The sequence below is a fragment of the Sceloporus undulatus genome, chromosome 1, assembly GCF_019175285.1.
Source record: "Sceloporus undulatus isolate JIND9_A2432 ecotype Alabama chromosome 1, SceUnd_v1.1, whole genome shotgun sequence".
Taxonomy (NCBI): Eukaryota; Metazoa; Chordata; class Lepidosauria; order Squamata; family Phrynosomatidae; genus Sceloporus; species Sceloporus undulatus.
In genome coordinates, this window is record NC_056522.1 from 47814442 (window position 1) to 47834249 (window position 19808).

At 39.4% G+C, this 19808-nt stretch overlaps 1 protein-coding gene across 1 annotated transcript in view; it reads left to right on the forward strand.

Annotated features, from left to right (window-relative positions):
* Window positions 1-19808, forward strand: part of LOC121919497 (ALK tyrosine kinase receptor-like) — a 428390-nt gene that overhangs the window by 260083 nt on the left and 148499 nt on the right. Inside the window, exon 2 of the mRNA XM_042446148.1 lies at window positions 11670-11789. Coding sequence (XP_042302082.1) covers window positions 11670-11789 — 120 coding nt within the window. The remainder of the gene's footprint in view (window positions 1-11669; window positions 11790-19808) is intronic.

Genomic DNA, 19808 nt, shown 5'->3' on the forward strand with positions numbered 1-19808 from the left:
TGTACCCGCCCCTTTCCCCAGGGTATCGGGGCCTCAGTGGCCAGACCGGCAGCCGCTGAGGCCCCGATCCGCCACTTTCCGGGCTGCGGGGAAGCGGCAAAAGGCCCCTTCCCCGCAGCCTGGAAAGGGGTGTCCTTGGGGCTTCAAGCCCCAAGGACACCCCGCGGCGGCGAGGAGGAAGAGAAAGGGGCCGCTTGGCCCCTTTCTCCTTTGGTCTGCTGGGCACAGCCGTGTGAAGGCTGCGCCCAGCGGACCAAACCAGGAAGGAGCTCCGAAATGGAGCTCCTTCCTGCTCCGCGCTAAGGGCGCACTAAGCGCCCTGGCGCGGAGCGAGGACATCACGTCTGCACCACCCCGTATAGAGGCGGTGCGGTCGTGACGTCGTCACGGCGGTGGCCGTGTGGAACGGCCGCTGCCATTTTGTGCGCGCAGAGCGCGCACTATGGTTAGGGGGGTGCGGAAGCACCACCCCTTTCTAACCCTAGTACGCGCTCTGTGTGTACTTTCTGGCCCGTTTGTAACGGACCATAGTTGAAAAACTGTTTGTACACAAAGTTGCAGAATTTTCTGCAAGTGTAGTTGTAGAACTGGTTGCACAATAAATTGTGAAAGCTATTGTGCAGTTCTTGCACAACACACCTTACACACTTTTGTACGATTGATAGCATGCCTAGGAAACACAGGAACAAATGTTTTCACAACTGGAAGAACCAGCAGAACTTTGCTAGAGCACTGTTTTCTTTGGCTAATGTTTTGTTGGATTTAGAACACAGTGTCATGAGCTTTCTTTCACTGTATCATAAGCAACTACTGAATGAAATGCAGGAAACAGTTATGTGCCTCACCTTCAGGCAAGAAAAGCAGAATGGTAATAATTTCCTATTACTTAACCCAAAAGTACAATCATCTTTTTTTCTTTTAAATGTCCTTTTTCTCTTTTAGGGAAGTGTAAGCCTTCAGAGATTTCAGAGAAAGGGTCATCTCAGGAAATCTGGCATGTCTGGCAAGGAGAGGTCTGACCAGACCAAAGTCATCATAGAGTTAAATGAAATATTGCCCATGTGGTGTTTATGAGGTTATATCCAGAAGTGGAGGTTCTCACTCTTTCATTCTTATAGAAGATAAAATTTTGTATCCCTGACCTACTTGGAAAGATACTTTCTTGTAATTCACTTTTTGAAGTGTAGTTGAAGAGTTCTGCTTTCTGCAGCCATTCTTGGAATCACTCATCTGGAAAATGAATTTTTAAAAAAAGGCTCTGACTTACCACTAAGGTGAATTCTTGGCTTTTATTCAAACAACTGTTTGAAAGTAATTTTGCAGTATATTCTCCAAGCTCACCATGTAACTGAGTGGAATTTGACCTAGAATCTTAGAACTACAATTCAATTATAGCACTTTAGAACTTTTAAAAATAACTATTTCCTAGGCATCCCACCTAGCATAATCTCATTATCCAAAGGATGGATCTACATCTTTGTTCAGAAGTACATTGAAATAATTTTATCTACGTTTTGGATCTGTTCCATTTGTAAGGTTCCATAAGTATATGCCTTCCTTCAAGGCATCAGCTTCTTCATGTCAACTACCGAAAGACCTGCAACCATTCTGGTGCCCTTCAGATGTCTTAGATTTCAGTTTCTTTTGGCCTTGTTGTCTGGCGATGATGAAAAGTGTTTTCCAAAGTATACAGGATGGTCCCCTCCCCCCTTGCATTTCACTGGCAAGCAAAAACATTTTTATTTAAACAAGCTTTTTAACTTGTAATCAGGACAGGGTGGTTTTTCTATGAAATGTGTGTTTTTAGTTATGTTTTTAAATTTTGTATATTTTTATATTAATTTTATATTGTTTTATCTAGTTGATTTTAATTGTTTTTAATTTTTAATTAAAAGGTGTTATTTTGTAAGCCTTCTTGGCTCCCTTTTTTTTGGAAGAAAGTGAAATAAATAAATAAATAACCAAGGAGCATTCCAGAAGGACTGATCTGCAGCATTAGAATGTTGTATTTGGCTGAAATGGGGTAGTTGGTCTCAAAGGGAAAGAATTATATCTGAGATTCAGCTTCTATCTGTAATATAGGGTTATTAATTTATTATCTGGAGCATTTACATCCCATTTTATACCAGTAGATTGAAGGGAAGTGCATAAATACAATCAGTATTAGCAAATTAAAAGGCAATAAAATAATTTAAATGGACTAAAAACATTATCCCAGTTGACAGGTTAAAAACAGTTGCTGCTGTATGCCTTCAAGTAGAATCTGGCTTATGATGACTGAAAGCTGAACCTATAACAGGGCTTTCTTAATAGGATTTGTTCAAGATTTGCCACTGCCATCCTGAGGCTGAGAGAGTGTAACTTGCCCAAAGTCAACCACAGGATTTCAAAAGCCAAGCAGGGGTTTGAATCCTGGTTTCTCAGAAATCCAGTCCAACAAACTATACCAGCTTTCTAAAAAGAGATTAACAAGCTTAAAAAAACTAAGCCATGTGAATAAATACTTTAAATGGAGCACACATTTCAAGCAAGGTCATATATACTCTAGATAGTTCATCACAGAGATGATGTTGTTGTATCTGTACAGTTTATAATAGTGCCAGAGACTAGAGGTGTGAATCTGGGAGCACTAGGTGATAAAAGCATCCCAAATAGTCTATTGTAAGGTGCTGTATGTAAGGCTTTCCCTTTACGTTGACCCAGAGGTTGAAACTGCAGCAGCCTGCCCATGTGTTGAGATGAAAATGGTTATAAAAAATAAATAATTATATAGAGATGATATAACGTTTACTAAAATGATATATGTGGAGTGTTTCCAAAGATAAAGCATTTCTTCAGGTGATGCTGCCATTTAATGTAGATAATAATGAGCTCTATGTATCTTTTTTTTATGTTTATAAAGACCAGTATTCCATTGCTCTTGCAGCAGTGGTTTCTCAGTATTCCACTCTAGCAGCAGTGGAGAAAGCAAATAGAAATAGTGTCACCTTCTGCTGAGTCCCTCCTATTGAGGAATATATGACTGCCTAAGAGAAGAGGGCTTTGGAACATCTCATGGCATCTATCTCCTCATTCTTTGGTGGGAATAGAAGAATTAGAGCTTGAAAATGCAATGTTTTTTCTAGGCTCCTTTTAACTTCTCTTTAAAAATGTCAGGAGAGCTATGACTGGCAGAAAATGAGGAAGTGCAATGGCATGACACAATCACTTGAATGGTCCATCAAATCCTGCAATAAACCATGAATTGCATGTCCCTTGTATTGGACTCCTGAACTCAACACTGTGCCAGGATAACACTAAAATGCCTCTTGAAAAGGATGATGGCACTGGCTTTTGAGTAACTGAAGGCAGCATTTGGTTCCATGTTTTCCTTTCTGTAGAAGTGTCTGAAATGGTTATAGATATAAAGAGGGAATTTAAATTAGAAGCTTGGACAGTTTCAGCATTCCTCCTCTCTGCAGTTTATTGTGTCCTGCCAAACTCTTGGCTACTAAAAACGGAGCTGTCAGCCTCCAGTTGTTAATTCATTCATTTATTGAAAAGGTTAGTGTGGCTGCAGGAAAGTGATAAAACTGTATGGTCCAAGGAGCCAGAAGGGCTAGCTGGCACATTCCAGTTATAGTTAAAACCCCTCAATATATTTTGACTTTAGATAGAGGCTGTATTGTTAGAGGATGCCGGGGGGGAGGGGGGCATTTCTCCCTTTCAAAAGACAAGAAAATGATTTCTCAGTGGGTTCTGATAATTTCTCAATGGATTCTTTTCATGTGGGTTTTGTTGAAAAAGACAAGTATATTCTTCCTTTGACTTGCTTGCCTATTGTAATCATCTTGAAAGACTGGAAATATCTGGAAGTAGTTTGTTGTTGTGAGCTTCCCTTGAGTTGTCTCCAGTGGATGAGACATCTGCAAGCATCCCCATCTTCCATTACTCTGCTGAAGTCTTATAGATTAATGCCTGTGACCTCCCTAATTGAGTTTATCCATCTAGTGTGTGGTCTTCCACTCTTTCTACCATCCTCCACCTTTCCTAGCATGATTGTCTTTTCTAATGAGTCATGTCTTCTCATGATGTGACCAAAGTACTATAGCCTTAATTTGATCATCTTGGCTTTCAGGGAAAATTGTGGCTCTATCTGCTCAAAAACCCATTTGTTTGTCTTTTTAGCTATCCACTATATCCTCAGCACCTTTCTCCAGTCCCACATCTCAAAAGACTTAATTTTTATCTTATGCACTTTCTTCATTGTCCAGCACTTGCATTTGTACATGGTAATGGGAATACATTGACATGGATGGTTCTAACTGTAGCGTTGAATTGTATATCTTTACACTTTAGGATTTTGTCTAAGTCTTTCATAGGCGGGTTATAAACCGCCGCTTTGCGGCAATCTACCGCCGCCGCTGTTTGCTCCGTAAGGGAGCCACTGCAGCCAAACCGCGCAGCTCCGTTACGGAGCAAAAAAGAAGCTCCAAAATGGAGCTTCTTTAAGCGGCGCCTCTATGATGTCGCGAGGCGCCAGGGGCGGACTCGCGATGTCATAGATGCCGCAACACATGAGGACGCACAGCATCCGATACGTAAATATGGCGGGGGCCGTGTGGAGCGGCCGCCGCCATATTGTACATACAGAATACGTACTAGGGTTAGGGGGGGTGCGGAAGCACTGCCCCTTCCTAACCCTAGTACGTATTCATTACGTACTAAATGGCGGTCTGTAACCCGCCATAGTTACTTTTCTCAGTCATAGTCTTCTTCTGGTTTCTTAACTGCAGGCTCCATTCTGACCAGTGTTTGATCCAAGGTACTGTGTCAAATTTCCAAATGAATATGCTTTACTGTGACTGTTGCTGTTCCATGGAACATGACAGTGTTTATAAAATGTCAGTGTCTTTTGCATGCTATTTTATGCGTGTTCACAGTGAATTGTTACTCCTATTTGCACCTGTCTAACAATAGCAATAACAATAGCAAGTACATTTCTATACCGCTTATCAGTGTACTTAAGCACTCCCTAAGCGGTTTACAAAGTGTAAGCTATTTGCCCTCAACAATCTGGGTATTCATTTTAGCGACCTCGGAAGGATGCAAGCCTGAGTCAAGCCTGAGCCCTTTTGCTGGCATTGAACACACAACCTTATGGTTTGTAAGTGAGTGGCTGCAGTACAGGCATTTAATTTTTTTAAATTAATCTTTATACAAGTCCAAAATTTCAAATTTAGTGTCAACAACATTAAATTCTGTTATCTTATTATATATTCTTAAATCCAATATAACACAATATTCTGATCATATTTCATAAAATATAACACAAATGTTTCTTCCTTTTTTTGTTTAAATATTGTTTAAAACAAAACTATCTTCCTGATGTTTTTCTTCTAATAACTTCCATCTTGAAGTTGTTTAAGTGGTTGCAGTACAGGCATTTAACCATTGGACCACCAAGAATCTCTCAGAACAGAACAAAAGACCACTGTTATCCTGGCATACACTGCTCCCACTATTGGGAATCAGAGAACGGCCCCTTCAGCACATGTAAAGGCCCCAAGAGATTTAGGGCTTTATGTGTCATCACCAGCACCTAGAATTCTAGCCAGAAATGTATTGTTAGCATATCCTATTGAAAAAGGTTATGCAATGAAGAGATGGTTAGATGCATTTTCGAATGTGCATATGAACACAGATGTTATTTTGCATTGCACTGTTTTCTGTTAGATTTATATTTGAATGTATCTCTTAAGATGAATGAATATGAACCCAGTGGCCTGGCAATTTGGCTGCAGTCTGTCTCACTGCCTCCTCATTTCTTCATGGATAGTTTCTTACTTTCATGAGGATGTACAAACCCTTTGTCAAACCTAGATTTGATATCTCTCAGAATGTGATTATTTTAGCTGAGCATCTTTGGGGAAGCCTATCAAAACACCTTAAATCCTAGTTATATGCAAACCTACTATTATATTCCTCTGAAGACTGGTTAACTGAGAAGACCATATATCTTCAGGTATAATTGTCACTTCCTGTAGTAGTGCTAGTTACTAAAACAAACACTTTGTGCGTAAACTATAGTACTACACACTGTAGAAGTGCTAGTTAATAAAACAAACTCTTTGTGCCTAAACTATTTTACTACACACTCATGAAAAGAATGCTCTCAGAATATCATTGAAAAAAAGAAACAATACTTTATGCAGAATTGAGTGAAGACAGACGTTATTTTGCTTCAAAACGGAGTTGAAGACCATCCTGTTCAGGGCAGCGTTCCCAGGCATTGCATAATTGTCACTTGCTATTTGATGTTCTTTTGTCATCTGTTTTATTGAATCATTTCCTGTATTGCTATGTATTTTATATGTATTATCCTACTAGAGAGGCCCCTTCCCCACCACCACTCCCTTTGTGTCGTGTCTTTTTAGATTGTAAACCTGAGGGCAGGGAATCGTCCAATTAAAAAGATTGTATGTACAGCGCTGTGTAAATTTACAGTGCTTTATAAATAAAGGTTAATAATAATAATAATAATAATAATAATAATAGAAATTGTATAGTTAATTACATAGTAGTTAAAAAGGCCTCTGTGATTGTTTAGCCCAGAGCTTGGAAAAACTACCTTTTGAACAACAATCCTAGAACAACCCATTTCCATGCTGACTTGGATTTTTGGGGAGTTTTAGAGTAAAAATAGAACTTTTCTAAGTTCTGTTCCACTCTTGCTAGCACAGTGAAGGAGTTGAGCCAACTGTGGTCAGAGACTTCCATCACCAGAAAATCCTGTACGTACTCTATTATAGGACAGAGTAGAGGTTCTCAACCAGGGAGGCTCCATATGTTGTTGGAATCCAACTCAGGGAGGGACTTCTAGGAACTGAACAGCGTCTGCATCACTGTTAATTACAATCAACCAAATTGTCAATATCTGATGTGAACAGAAATCCTGATGCCCACCAATTCTCCTTTCTCCTCCAACTATGCGAGCATACTGTGCAGTCTAAGGAGCCCTTATCTCTTTTTTACTATTTCCACATAGATATACCCAGATTTTGCCTCTCTGACAAGCTTTCCATAACTACCATCCCTTCCCCCCCCCCCCCCGCACAATCACTTGAAACAATTACAAGGTGGTCAATTGTGGTGGGCAAGTGTGGCCCTCCTGATATTGTTGAATGGCAATACTCATCATTAGCTGTGTTGGGAACACCCATAACTGCAGCACACCATTGGCTGTGTTGGCTAGCTTTGATGGAAGCTGAAGTCCCTCTGGCTATTATCCCCTGGCATGTTTGGATGCTGCCTAATTCAGTCATTCACCCATCAGTTCAGTCACTCTAGCCAATCTCAACTTACTCCATGCCTTGTTGTCCATCACTGGCTGGCCATCACTGTAGCTGTCTTTTATTATCTGTGCTTGGGGAAGGAAGGATGGCTTGCAAGAGCAGCTCATGGAATGCACAATGAAACCTATACAGGGTCGTGGTTGGTATAATAAGGTATGACAGCTTGTTGGACTGCCTTCTGCTGCACAGCTCTAATCTATGAATGCTTGCTTTCTGAGCAGACCAGAGACCACAAACATGTTATAATAGTGGAGGTGGGGAGGGGAGAGTGTTGTGTATCTGCCAAAAGCCATTGGTTGTGGATGGCATTGTATGTATATGTGTATGTATCTGGTTTGCTAACAGATAGGTTTGTCCTAAACACCTGGGTCAGTGGCCTGGGCAATATTAAGAGACAGTAATCTTGAGAGTAATCACTCCAAGCATAGACAATTTGGCAGGCCTGGTATTAAAAGCAAGAGACCAGAAGATGATATGCAAAGGGATCTTGTAGCACCTTTGAGATTAAATGGGAGAATGAAAGAAGTTAGTAGCATACTTTCGTAGCCTTATGTCTCCTTCCTCAGATGCAAGATTCTGAGGCTAGTGAAACTGTTCGGATGGCCCTCATTTTCTTCATGAGCTAGTAGGAGCTATCTGAACTTCTATTGTAATCAAACCAATGTTTTGTTTTTGTTTTGTTTTTTAAGTTTTCCAGTTTCAATTTCCTACCTACACTTGAAAAGAAAAATTAAGCTGTCAAACACACCTTATTAAAATGCAAAAATGAAGAACTAACGTGGCCAGGTTGCTGTGCCCTGATTTCTGTTCAACATGCCTTCTTCCCTGATCAGAGCTGTAGAAGTGCTAATCTCACATTCTCAGAAGAACCATGCTGGTCTGGCACGTGCTTAGGGTGGATATAGATGAAAACAGACTGCCACAGCTGATGTGGGGTCATTGAGACAGAGGATAATCCCTAAAGGCTTGCATCAAACATTCTAATTTGTGACACTGAAATGCAGCATGGTGTGAAGGTACCTGTTTTATGTGCCAGCTTTCCAGGGGCTAAAAATAAAGTAACAAGTGAGAAATGATCTAAGGTCAGACCTTACACCAAGAATTTGCAATTTTAGCCAAAGGGATATTGCTTAGAGTTCTGTACAGAAGTTAATAATTTACCCCCTCCGTTAAAAAACATTTATATTTTGTGGCTTACACTCCTTGTTGCAGATGCAGAAGGAGGTGAAAAAGAATATTCTTTTATATACCGAGAACTGAATTGCATTCTAACAGACTGGCGTATGTGTCTTTGTATATCTCCCCCTATAGTGGCATCTAGACAAGACATATCTTGATTTGCGCTGTTTGAATGATCAGCATGAATCAGATGTTTCCACTGGGAACTTTATTCATTACTGGCAGGCTTATTGAGATGATTTTTAAACTGTGAATTTTAAATGATGGATTTTAAATGTGGATTATTTTAATATGTGTCTATCTTATTTGTCTTTTTAAACTGATGTTTTTTAATGTGAAGTCAAAGGCTTTCATGGCCAGCATCCATAGTTTTTTGTAGGTTTTTTGGGCTATGTGGCCATGTTCTAGAAGATTTTCTTCCTGACATTTCGCCAGCATCTGTGGCTGGCATCTTCAGAGAATGCTTTGCCTGGAAAAAGTCAGCAACAGAACAATACACATGCAAATCACTCCTGCATTCCCAGGCTCACACAGTATATATATCGCCAACTTTTTCCAGGCAAAGCATTCTCTGAAGATGCCAGCCACAGATGCGAAAGTCAGGAAGAAATCTTCTAGAACATGGCCACATAGCCTGAAAAACCTACAAAAAACTATATGTTTTTTAACTGATGTTATTTATTATTTGTTGTGTCTCCCACCTTATACCATGGGGAGAGGTGGATAATAATAATAATAATAATAATAATAATAATAATAATAATTCTGTATAGCTGTGTGTGTGTGAATTATAGTGATTATTATCTTTCTCCCATCCAAAATACATGATTGTACTTCATTATTAATGTATGTCTCAATCTTTATCAGATTTCTACACTTGGTTTACATATATGATAAGAAAGTTCATAGTGTGATAGAGCCTTCACTTTTGGTTATACTGGTTATTGCTGATGAGAGTTTCAGTCCCAATGATACCAGCAGGGGGTGGGAAAAACACAAATTCCCTTTCCCTGCCAAAGATATGGTAAACTGATAAGAACATACTTTCCCTCTATTGGTTATGCATGTATTGTCTGTAGGACAATATACACATTATGTAGGACATGTGTGTTACAACTGAACTGATCTATGTTTATTTATTTATTAAATTAAAGGCAACCAATGCCTCAGTGACTTCAATTATGCTAAGGACATGTTGGCATGCTGAGAACTACAATGCATAGCAGCTGTTAAGCTGTTAGCTCTATGTGCTGTGTACATACATACATTGTAAAAAATGAACAGTGGACTAAAACTTTCCTTCTAGCCTCTTAATATTGAAATGAAATGCTTGACCAAGATTCCTGAATGGAATAAGTGACCTCTTAATGACATTTAATAGTATCCCAGTCATGTGGGACGCAGCCTATGTATATAAGGCTACATACATGTAGATTCCCCTTTTCAGGTATTGTGCCAAACACACAGATACTGATTACAAGATCAAAGGCTGAAACTGAGCTGATTGACATGGGAGTTTATCAGACAAGGGAAACTGGAAGTATAATCCAATGGCAATCCGAACGCAATCATGGGGTTTAACGTTATTGTGTGATAGACTACCACATACAAATTCAGGCAATAGGAAGTCAGTCCGAACGCAATCATGGGGTTTCATGTTATTGCATGATAGACTACCACACGCAATTTTGGGCAATGGCAAGTTATTTTCGGGCAATGGGAAGTCAGTTCAAACATAATTCGAATTCATGTAAATTCACTGAACTAGCGAATTCACGTGAATGCGTTCTGGCCTCACTATCTTTTCATTCGAAATTAAGAGAAATTCCTGCCGTGTGATAAACTCCATGGTCTTTTCCACCTTACACAACATGACTGGGAAGAAGTGGTTCTATTTGAGAATCCTTGCAATGAATGTGATGGTACAAGAATGATTGTGTAACCAATCCAATATAGGTATGCATTGCTGCTACTGGAGACAGTAATACTCATGTAGAATGAGAGCAAACTTTCTTTAAGAAAAATGAAGGCATTTTAGAATAATTTTTCAAGTCTCTGTGTGTATGTCCATAATTTTCAGTAATTTTCAAAAGATTGATTATAGGAAGATTTCTTTTGGCACCAATGAAAGTATAAATGGAAAATACATCCCAAAGTCCTAATGATATTGATACCACAACACATGGGGGCTGAACAGATGGGCCAGGAACCTATGCTATTCTGGCTTGGGTGCTCACCTTGATTGGTCCCTAGGTTGTCAAGAGTGTCTACACACCCATCCCTATGCCACCGTGGGATCCACTACTGGCGTACACTCTTTACCTTGCTGTTCTGTCAGTCCTACTGAGAAGCTCCTGTCACTGTGTCTGACAGAGAAACAGGATGCCTGACTGCACCCCTGTGGCCACGTGCCCCATTTCTGTATCAGGTGTGGCAGTGGTGTGGCAAGGTAAGGAGTGTGAGGGGCCATTTAAATAGCCAGGGTTTTCAGGAAACTCCACGATAAATCAGGGGTCAAATTGACCTGGTGTGAAGGCTGTTTACTCCAGGATTGGGCTGGATCCATGCGAATTTGTGTCTGGTCTACCAGGATTGGACACAAGGGTTTGGGCTTGCATCATCTGAATAGAATGGTGAGAAGCCAGGGAGGAACACAGGCCTTTTGACCTGTGCAAACAACCCCCAAGATAAACAAACAAACAAACAAAAAACACAGAGAAAAAAATCTATGTAAGCTTTAAAAACCTTAGGCTTTGAGGCACAGGGAAATAGGAGGGCCAGTGACAATTAATACATTCTCATTTGAAAGTGAGCAGTTTTCTCATCCTTCATTAGTATGAAATCATGGATTAGTATTACTGCAGTTTACAGTTTCACCTTTGCATTTAGGGAATGACAAAGAGTTTGTGTTGCTAATTAAACTTGTGCTTAAAAGCTGACTTGGTTTTAAACTGCAATTGCTAAAACTAAGCAAACATGATCCCTGAGGACTGGAACCATTGAATAATGGGTTAATTGATATTAATGGCCATTTACAAGACCAGTTCCATCCAGAAAGTATTTTCACATTTTAATATTTGAGATCTGCTTTCATTATAGTAATAACTATCTCTGTGTCTATCTATTTCAGCATTATTGTCTCATTTTATTTTACAGGCCTCAGCATTCCAGAATCACCAACAAATATTCCCCCACACTCTTTGGATTTTTCAGTGTGGAATCTATCTTGGGTCATGAAGGATTCCTCCCCTTCCTTTGTTCCCAGAGGGCGACATTGTAAGTATACCCATTTTATGTTCCCAGAAAATCATAAAAGAGAATGGCACCTAACCCCCCTCCCTTATTTCCATAAATGAATGCCACAAAATTAATGATATCTGTTATTTCTTGGTATATTACAAATAACCTAATGACATGCACGTGAAACACTTAATAATATGGATATGGAAAATATTATATATATTATTTTTTTCCCCCAGGCACTTTCCTATCCCCCATCCCTTTCCTCCCAGTGTGATGTATAGTAATTGGCAAATTAAAATAACAACCAGGACAAAAGGACAAAGTAAATGGTAAATGGTAAAGGAAGAGATATATTTTAATACATTAATAAAATAGCAACATGGAAACAGCAACATTGAAGGAGATAGGGAAAGAATAAAACAGCAAAGATTCCCTGGTGTGTAGAAAAGTTTTACCTATAAAGGAAAAAAGCAAGTAAAGAGTATGCTTGGTGGGAATTTTTAAGAAAAATGATCCATAAAGTAGAGATGGCCTGAGGTTCATTTGGTTTACATTTTAATTCAAACTCATCTGATTCTTGTTTCTTAGGCTTAGATGTGAACCAAGATGCAATTATCCCTTACTTTCTCTAATTTGCCAATTGCTTTTCCAAATCTTTACTTGACAAGCTGTCCCAATTTATGTCTCACTAATATATCCAAGGAGTTGTTGTGCCGGGGAAAAAGTCTTCAACCAAAGGGATATTGACTAGCTCAGAGGTTTGACGATATTGACACTGATCTGAATGGTGTCAGTGTGCTGGTCCTTTTAACTAGTAGCAACCAGAAGGAGTATCGATGTACTCTTAATCCTTGTAATGCAATCACATAAATGTAATGCCTTTTAAAAAGATGGTGAAGTTTCTTGAGTTGACACAGGGCAACGTTAACAGTGGGCATTTCACATAATCATCTGTCCCAGGATCTCCCTCAGTCTCAAGAATGACTATCTTATTGTGCATTATTTTTTGTTAATTGTCACCTAGGAAGCATCTTATTGGATAGTAGGGATAAATGGAAAAATCCATAAATGTAATACTCCACTGTAACTAAGCCTAAGTAAATGTAATTGAAATGCATATTTTTCCCCTTGTTCTCCACATTTGCATTTCCTTGTTCATCCCATCATACCATTTCCCACAGTTGTTTACTTTATGTTTATGCCCCTTGGACTAAATACTTATCAAATCTGTTCTTTGTAAAGCATAGTGTACATAGAAGTCACTATGGCCCAGTCCAGACGGGTGCGATAGGGTGCCCTCGTCACGTGCGAGGGGTGGTGCTTCTAGACGCCCCTCGCCCCTTGCACGTGATGAGGGCATCAAAATGGTGGTGCCCTGTACAGATGGGTGCCACCATCATTATGTGATGGACACCTAGCGTCCGCATGTCGCAACGCCATTGTGATGTTGCGACTGCGCCATTGGCACACTGTGGCATCATAATGGCGCCACAAGAAGAACCTGCTTTTTGCGGGTTCTTTTTGGTCCTTGGGGAAGTCCTGTGGGCTGCGGTTTCCCCGCAGACCAAAGTTGGGCACTGGGAAACCATCCTTTGTGGATGGTCTGTCCTGTGCCTATATCTTCAGGTGGACAATTCTAACAAACTACTGGTCCACATGGTCTTTTTGATGGGAATCACTTTATGATGAAATTATTAGAGCTGGGGAAAAGCAATGTATTTCAAATAATATCCTCAGAAAATAATTACAACAAATTTACAATTACCATAATGTGGGAAACAAAGTCCTGCCACATCACTGATACAGTCCTGAATTGTTATAGAGTAGTTGACTTTACTCTTATGGTGAAGTCAACCTGTACTTCATGAATAGTTTCTTGAAAAAATTAGCCATACTAGTTGCCAGGTATTGGTATTCTTACAGCCCATGCAGCCGAAGGAAAGACGATTCAGCAAATCCTTTTGGAACATGAAGGAGGATGAATCTATTGCTAGCCTCTTGTGAGAACAGATGAGGTGGAAAGAGGCTAATAAGATTTACTCACCCTAGGCTTCTAATTATCTGCTTGAGGGAGAAGTTTGACCTACCTGTGTGAAGGCATCACATATTTCTTTAAATTTATGTCTTAGCCTTTTATGTTGTACAGTACATATCTTTGGGATGGCACAGACTATCTGCTCCCGGCTTTTGTATGTGTTTGAATGATGTAGACACTCTAGTTTCATCTTAGGGCAAGAAATTTTTTTTTCTCCTTGTGGCTTCTCTAAGGATGGCTTTTCTTTAAGCCTTTCATTATTTATCTTCAACCTCTTTCCTCTCCTCAGAAACACTGTTCCAGAGGGAAACATATGCTTGAAAAGTCTAAAGAAGATCCTCACATAGCTTCATTTGCTGTTATACCAGGAAGATAAATGAATATGGCCCTACTAATACAGTCACACATCACCATTTTGCAGATGTTAAAACTGAGCTAAAGTAACAATTTGTTCAAGGTCTCCTGAACTTAGTGGCCTTTTTTTTATTAAAGATCTCTCAGTTCTTTTTATAAGGAATGAACAAATCACTTTCTAACAGCTCACCGCCCAGTTGCCTGATTAAGATTACAAATGAGTGTTTAATAAAACTTCTATTAAAACTTTGTTTGCCTAATCATCTGATGGGACCCTTCTAATTAAGCAACTGGCACTGCTGAAGTGAGGAAATATTAGTCTTTTTAATTACTTTCCCCCATTGTTCTGTTAATTGATCAATGCCTTTGATTGAAAGGCAGAATAATTTTTTACAGGATTACCCCCTCCCTGAATTAATTTCTGCAAAAGGAAGGATAAATGTTGAGTGCTTGTCTTGATCACATTTTTAGAAGTGTATATTTGGTCCCTCGGGAATGTAAAGATCTTTTTAAAATGACTGCAGAAAGTGGATTTTTAGTGTTTATGAATACCTCATTGCTCACATGTAGTATCACCTGTTTTTGTTAATGATCCTACACTTCTTAATTGTTGCTAGGCAGAAATACAGAGATCTTTTAATATCAAGCTTGTTTGATCCTGGTTTGAAAATAAAATATCCCCTGCAAACACAAAACATGGAGTTTGAACATGGGGGATTATAAAGAAACTGGGTTGCATGAGTCTGCATAGGCAGTATTATCCTGGAGGGAGGATTCACATCAGGAGGAAGATATGAGGTTAAAACCAGAAAAGGTTCCATTGTGACTGAACAACTGCCCCACCTCTGAAAGTGGGGAGACTTTTTGAAGGACACTGAATGATGACCACATTCTTCCAAAAATCAAGCACATTCAGGATCATTATAATACCCAGTTCCTAAACTGTGCAAGTGCATAAAAGCTTGAGGGAACAATCTTTAAAAGGTCAGAGCACAAGTGGCAAATTTAGCACAAAAGTAAACATTATAAGTAGAATGGTAAAATGTCATACAGTTTTGCGGCAAACTACAGAAACAATTTCCAGTTTCCAAACATAGAGATGAATGTTCTAAACACCTTAATTACATATAGTGACTGCTAAAAGACAAAGGAAAAGTACATCACAACTGATTACAAATGATCAACACTTTTGGTTCCCAAGAACAATCTCATAAAAGGTGAACACTCTCATTTGACAAGTGGCATTTCAACAAGTTAGTCATCTTCAGTGGCACACATGATTAAATAAACTACTTTAGAATAAATCCAGAAGAAGTAATACCTGGGATTGTTTTATATAAAGGCGCATGCTCACATGGCTAAAGATACTGTGAAAAGCTCCTCTAATGAGACTTCTGGGGTCTGAGCCAAAACCTCCACTGGTTAGGAAGTTGAAGCTGCAATGGCACATCACTAAAATACCATCTACCATCAGGAAAATAAATCCACTGTCTGTCCTGCTGTCCTTCTGAAGATTACTTTTGTGTTAAATTTGTAGTTTGTGTCCAGACTTTTAAATGTAATTTTATGTTCTGGAGTGGTCAGGAAATAATTTCTTTTGGCTTGACCCTGGTTTCTTTAAAGGTTAAGATCAATTTCTTGGAACAAATAACAGGAGCTGTATGATTATGTCCCATCGTACTTGTAAAATAATCTGAGTCATCTTGGCTGGCTTCCAATATAAATTAACTGTAAAAAGAGCTTGGAATAGTGAGTTTTGGATTACAGCTCCCAGAACTGCTACTGTATATTACCTGGGGATTAATGGGGTTTGTAGCCCCAAACAGTAACTTTTCCAACTCAAAAAGTATATTTTGCAATTCCATTTATGAGCTAGGTGAATATGCTCTTTAGTCACCTCAATGTGACACCCCTTCAAATATTTAAACAGGGCTATCATATCACCTCTTAATCTTCTTTTCTCCAGGCTAAACATCCCCAACTCCCTAAGTCGTTCCTCATAGGGCATGGTTTCCAGAACCTTCACCATTTTAGTCACCCTCCTTTGGACACGCTCCAGTTTCTCAACATCCTTTTTGAATTTTGGTGCCCATAACTGGACACAGTATTCCAGGTGAGGCCTGACCAAAGCAGAATAGAGTGGCACTATTACTTCACTTGATCTAGACTCTATACTTCTATTGATGCAGCCTAAAATCGCATTGGCCTTGTTAGCTGCCGCATCGCACTGTTGACTCATGTTCAACTTGTGGTCTACCTGGACTCCTAGATCCCTTTCACATGTAGTCTCATTCAGCCAGGTGTCCCCCATCCTATATCTGGGCATTTCATTTTTCCTCCCTAAGTGCAGTGCCTTACATTTCTCCGTGTTGAATTTCATTTTGTTAGCATGCCTGATATCTCTACTGAGTGATCAGGCATGGAAAAGTACATGCCTAAATTACACCTTCTGGTAGTGAAATGTATATACTCAGAAAATTGGCTTTCTTTCTGAACTGGAGAATGTCTTCTCAGGAACTGGGTGCTTTTGCTATCATGCCTCTGAGTATTCTATGAGCTAAACAAGTTTGCATTCCAAGCAGCTAAATACAAACATCAGTGAAATCCCTACTGATCTCCAGAAATATAAATAAGTAAGTAATCCTAGCAGTAAGTGTGATGGACAGTGTGCTCAGAAGTGATGCCACTATACACATGTCAGTCAATAAAGTGACAAAATACTTTTTCTTGCTTTTGCTGTTACATCATTTATCTATGGATATAATTTGGGATATGATAACATCACTAATACTGGCCAAACTGAGCTGTATGAGGAAGAGGTGGGGCATCAGTGTGCTTACCAACAAGAAGCCTAGATCAACTTATTCAAAGCAAGGTCTTATGTAATAAATATGTTTTGAACTATTGCCTACCTCATCTTTCAAGATCTAGTTTAAATTCCTCTGAGGTTAGTAAAGCTGCCCGGTTAATTTCAATTGGCTTTAAACATAATTGTAGTCCTTGGAATTCTTTTCTTACTAGCCATTTTTGGCTTGATCCATCACATATGGCAAGGGTTTAAGAGTTTGAAGCCAAGAGTTTCTTGAGCTTTGTCCATGTGTTGACTTAGTGATGTACAGTTTGTAGTCCTCTAATCTGAGCTCACATGATGCTCATCACCCAAGCAGGCATTTCATTCTTGTCTCAGCTAAGTAATTATTAATTGCCTCTCCTTTGAGCTTTTCCATGAAAAATAAATGATACAAAACTGTACTAGTGCCCTGTGTAAGTAAGACAAATTTACCATTCCATATCTGTGATCAAGGTTCAGATATCTCTGCATGTGGTGCAATGCCCAGTGTCCAATTTTGAAAAAGTTTTAAAAACTTATCTACAGTGGGGTCTTGATAGCTTCTGAGATTTGGTTCTAAGACCTTATCCCCATACCAAAATCCGTGTATGCTCAAATCCCATTAAATACAATAGTGAAGTAAAATGGTGTCCCTTATCTAAAATGGCAAAATCAAGGCTTACTTTTTGGAATTTATATTTTTTAAAAAAATATTTTGAAGCAATGTATGATTGAATCCATGGACATGGAGGGCCAGCTGTACTTGTTTCCCCCCCCCCCCCCTCAGTCTATCATTCTTCACATTTAAAACAAATATTGTCATATCTGTGCCTACATTTTGCTTCTTTGATTAATTTTTGTTGCATTATATATATGAATCAACCACTCTATCTGAATGATGACAGTGGTGATGATAATTGTTCTTCTGGTAGATTTGCTGCTGTTGTTTGTAATTTTATCTCATCTTCTCTTCAAAGAGCTCAATCATGTACACATGAAGACAGTACAGTTTATTCTTACAAACTGGTAGGTTTGTTAAGATTGTAACTGATTTAAGGCCCAACAGGAGTTTTATTGCTGAACTGGAATTTGAATCAGGCACTTCACAACTGAAATTCATGTAATTCCATAATGTTGGAGGCTTTAATTGTCTAGGGAAATAAAGAACTAGGTCTAGCCTTACTTGCTGTCCACCTCTGTGATTATGTAAAGGAGATGAAGACCCATCCTCTGTCAGTGGAAATGTCCTTGCCTGTTGTACTGTATTTGGAAAGTGCATCGTCATTTAGAACATTAGTACTGTAGCTGGGACTGTTACAATGTTCCCTCAGTTGTATTATGAAGTACAGCTATCTCAGTACAAACATGTTCTGATTATACACATCTGGAAGAGATCTTTTTGCCCTGACAATAGTACACCTCAGTCAGATTGTATTGTATTACCATCATCCACACAGAGCTATCTAAAGGGGAATTTTAATGAACACACAGTAATCAAAATACACAGAGTGATTGCTTTCAAAAACAACAAATATTATGGTAGGGCTTCATAAATGGCAAATAATATATGGATAACACAAGTAACTACCCAATAAAATACAGCTCCATAATGATAAAATATTAACTCACACAAATTTATGAGACAAAGGGATTTGTAATTAATTAAACAATTATTCAATTCTCTGCCTTTCTCTCAGTATTACATCCAAGGCGAGACTTGAGTTTTTAAGATCCAGGCTGTTACAGAGTGCCAGATGGAGTTTCAAAAGGTAGCAGGGGTTTGGGCCTAAGCATTCTGGGGTATACAGCAAGAAAGGGTAAAGTGCAGCCTATGTGGTCTATGCAGATGTACCTCTCCCCACCCAACCTCCCATATTCAAAGAACATCTCCCCAACTCCCATCCCTCCATTTTAAAAGAAAAAAGCCAAACATTGCATTAAAATCATCCCATACACCAGCTGGCATTATGCTATGCATGAAAACAACCTTCCCTTATAGTCTCCTTCCACCTCCTTTAAAACAGTTGGCATGGCACACGTGACATATTTGTGCTGCCCTGCCTCCTCCCCACTGCCTTCTCACCTGCCCATTTGCTCTGGTTTCTACAACTACCCTTGGCAACCTCATATGCTAGAGCTTGTGTTCCTTCTTCATGTTCCAGAGGTATATGTCTTTAAAAGAGGAGAGTGGAGAAGCACTCTGGAAGAAGGTTGGTTATGGAAATTGCCTGGTTGTGGCAAAGAGGATTTCTCAAGATAATTTTTGCTTCCATGCAGGCTTATCTGAAGACTCACACAGCCAGACTATCTGATTTCTGGCATAAACAGGCAGGCAAAGAGGAAGAGGGGGAGGGATGTAGGAAGGAGAAGAAGAGAGGGCAACTTCTGTGGCTCCTGAACATGGCCATCTATTGGAAGGAGGGAGAGGGAGGGTAGTAGAGATTTGGAACCAGCTGATAGGGCTATAGCTCTCTGAGGTCCCACAGTAGACCAGTGAATCCCACTGAACCACTGGCAGAAGATAAAAGAGAAAGGTGTGGTGGCCCAGAAACTGAGGCATTAAAGACCTTTTCTTAAACTGTACCACATGTGCACACACAAATACCAAAGAGGAAATAAGCCAGGAACCTGTAGAGAAAATACTCCCAAAAGACAGGGTGACAGCAATTGGCTCTCCTTTCTTGTTAGACTTTCCTAAGGAGCAGCAGCAAGGCTGTTTTATTGAATTAATAGTTTTGTTATTATTTTTTTATTGTATTTTTATATGGAATTGTAATTGTATTGATGTAATCCCACCTCGATCTGCAGGGAGAGGCAGGAAATAATAATAATA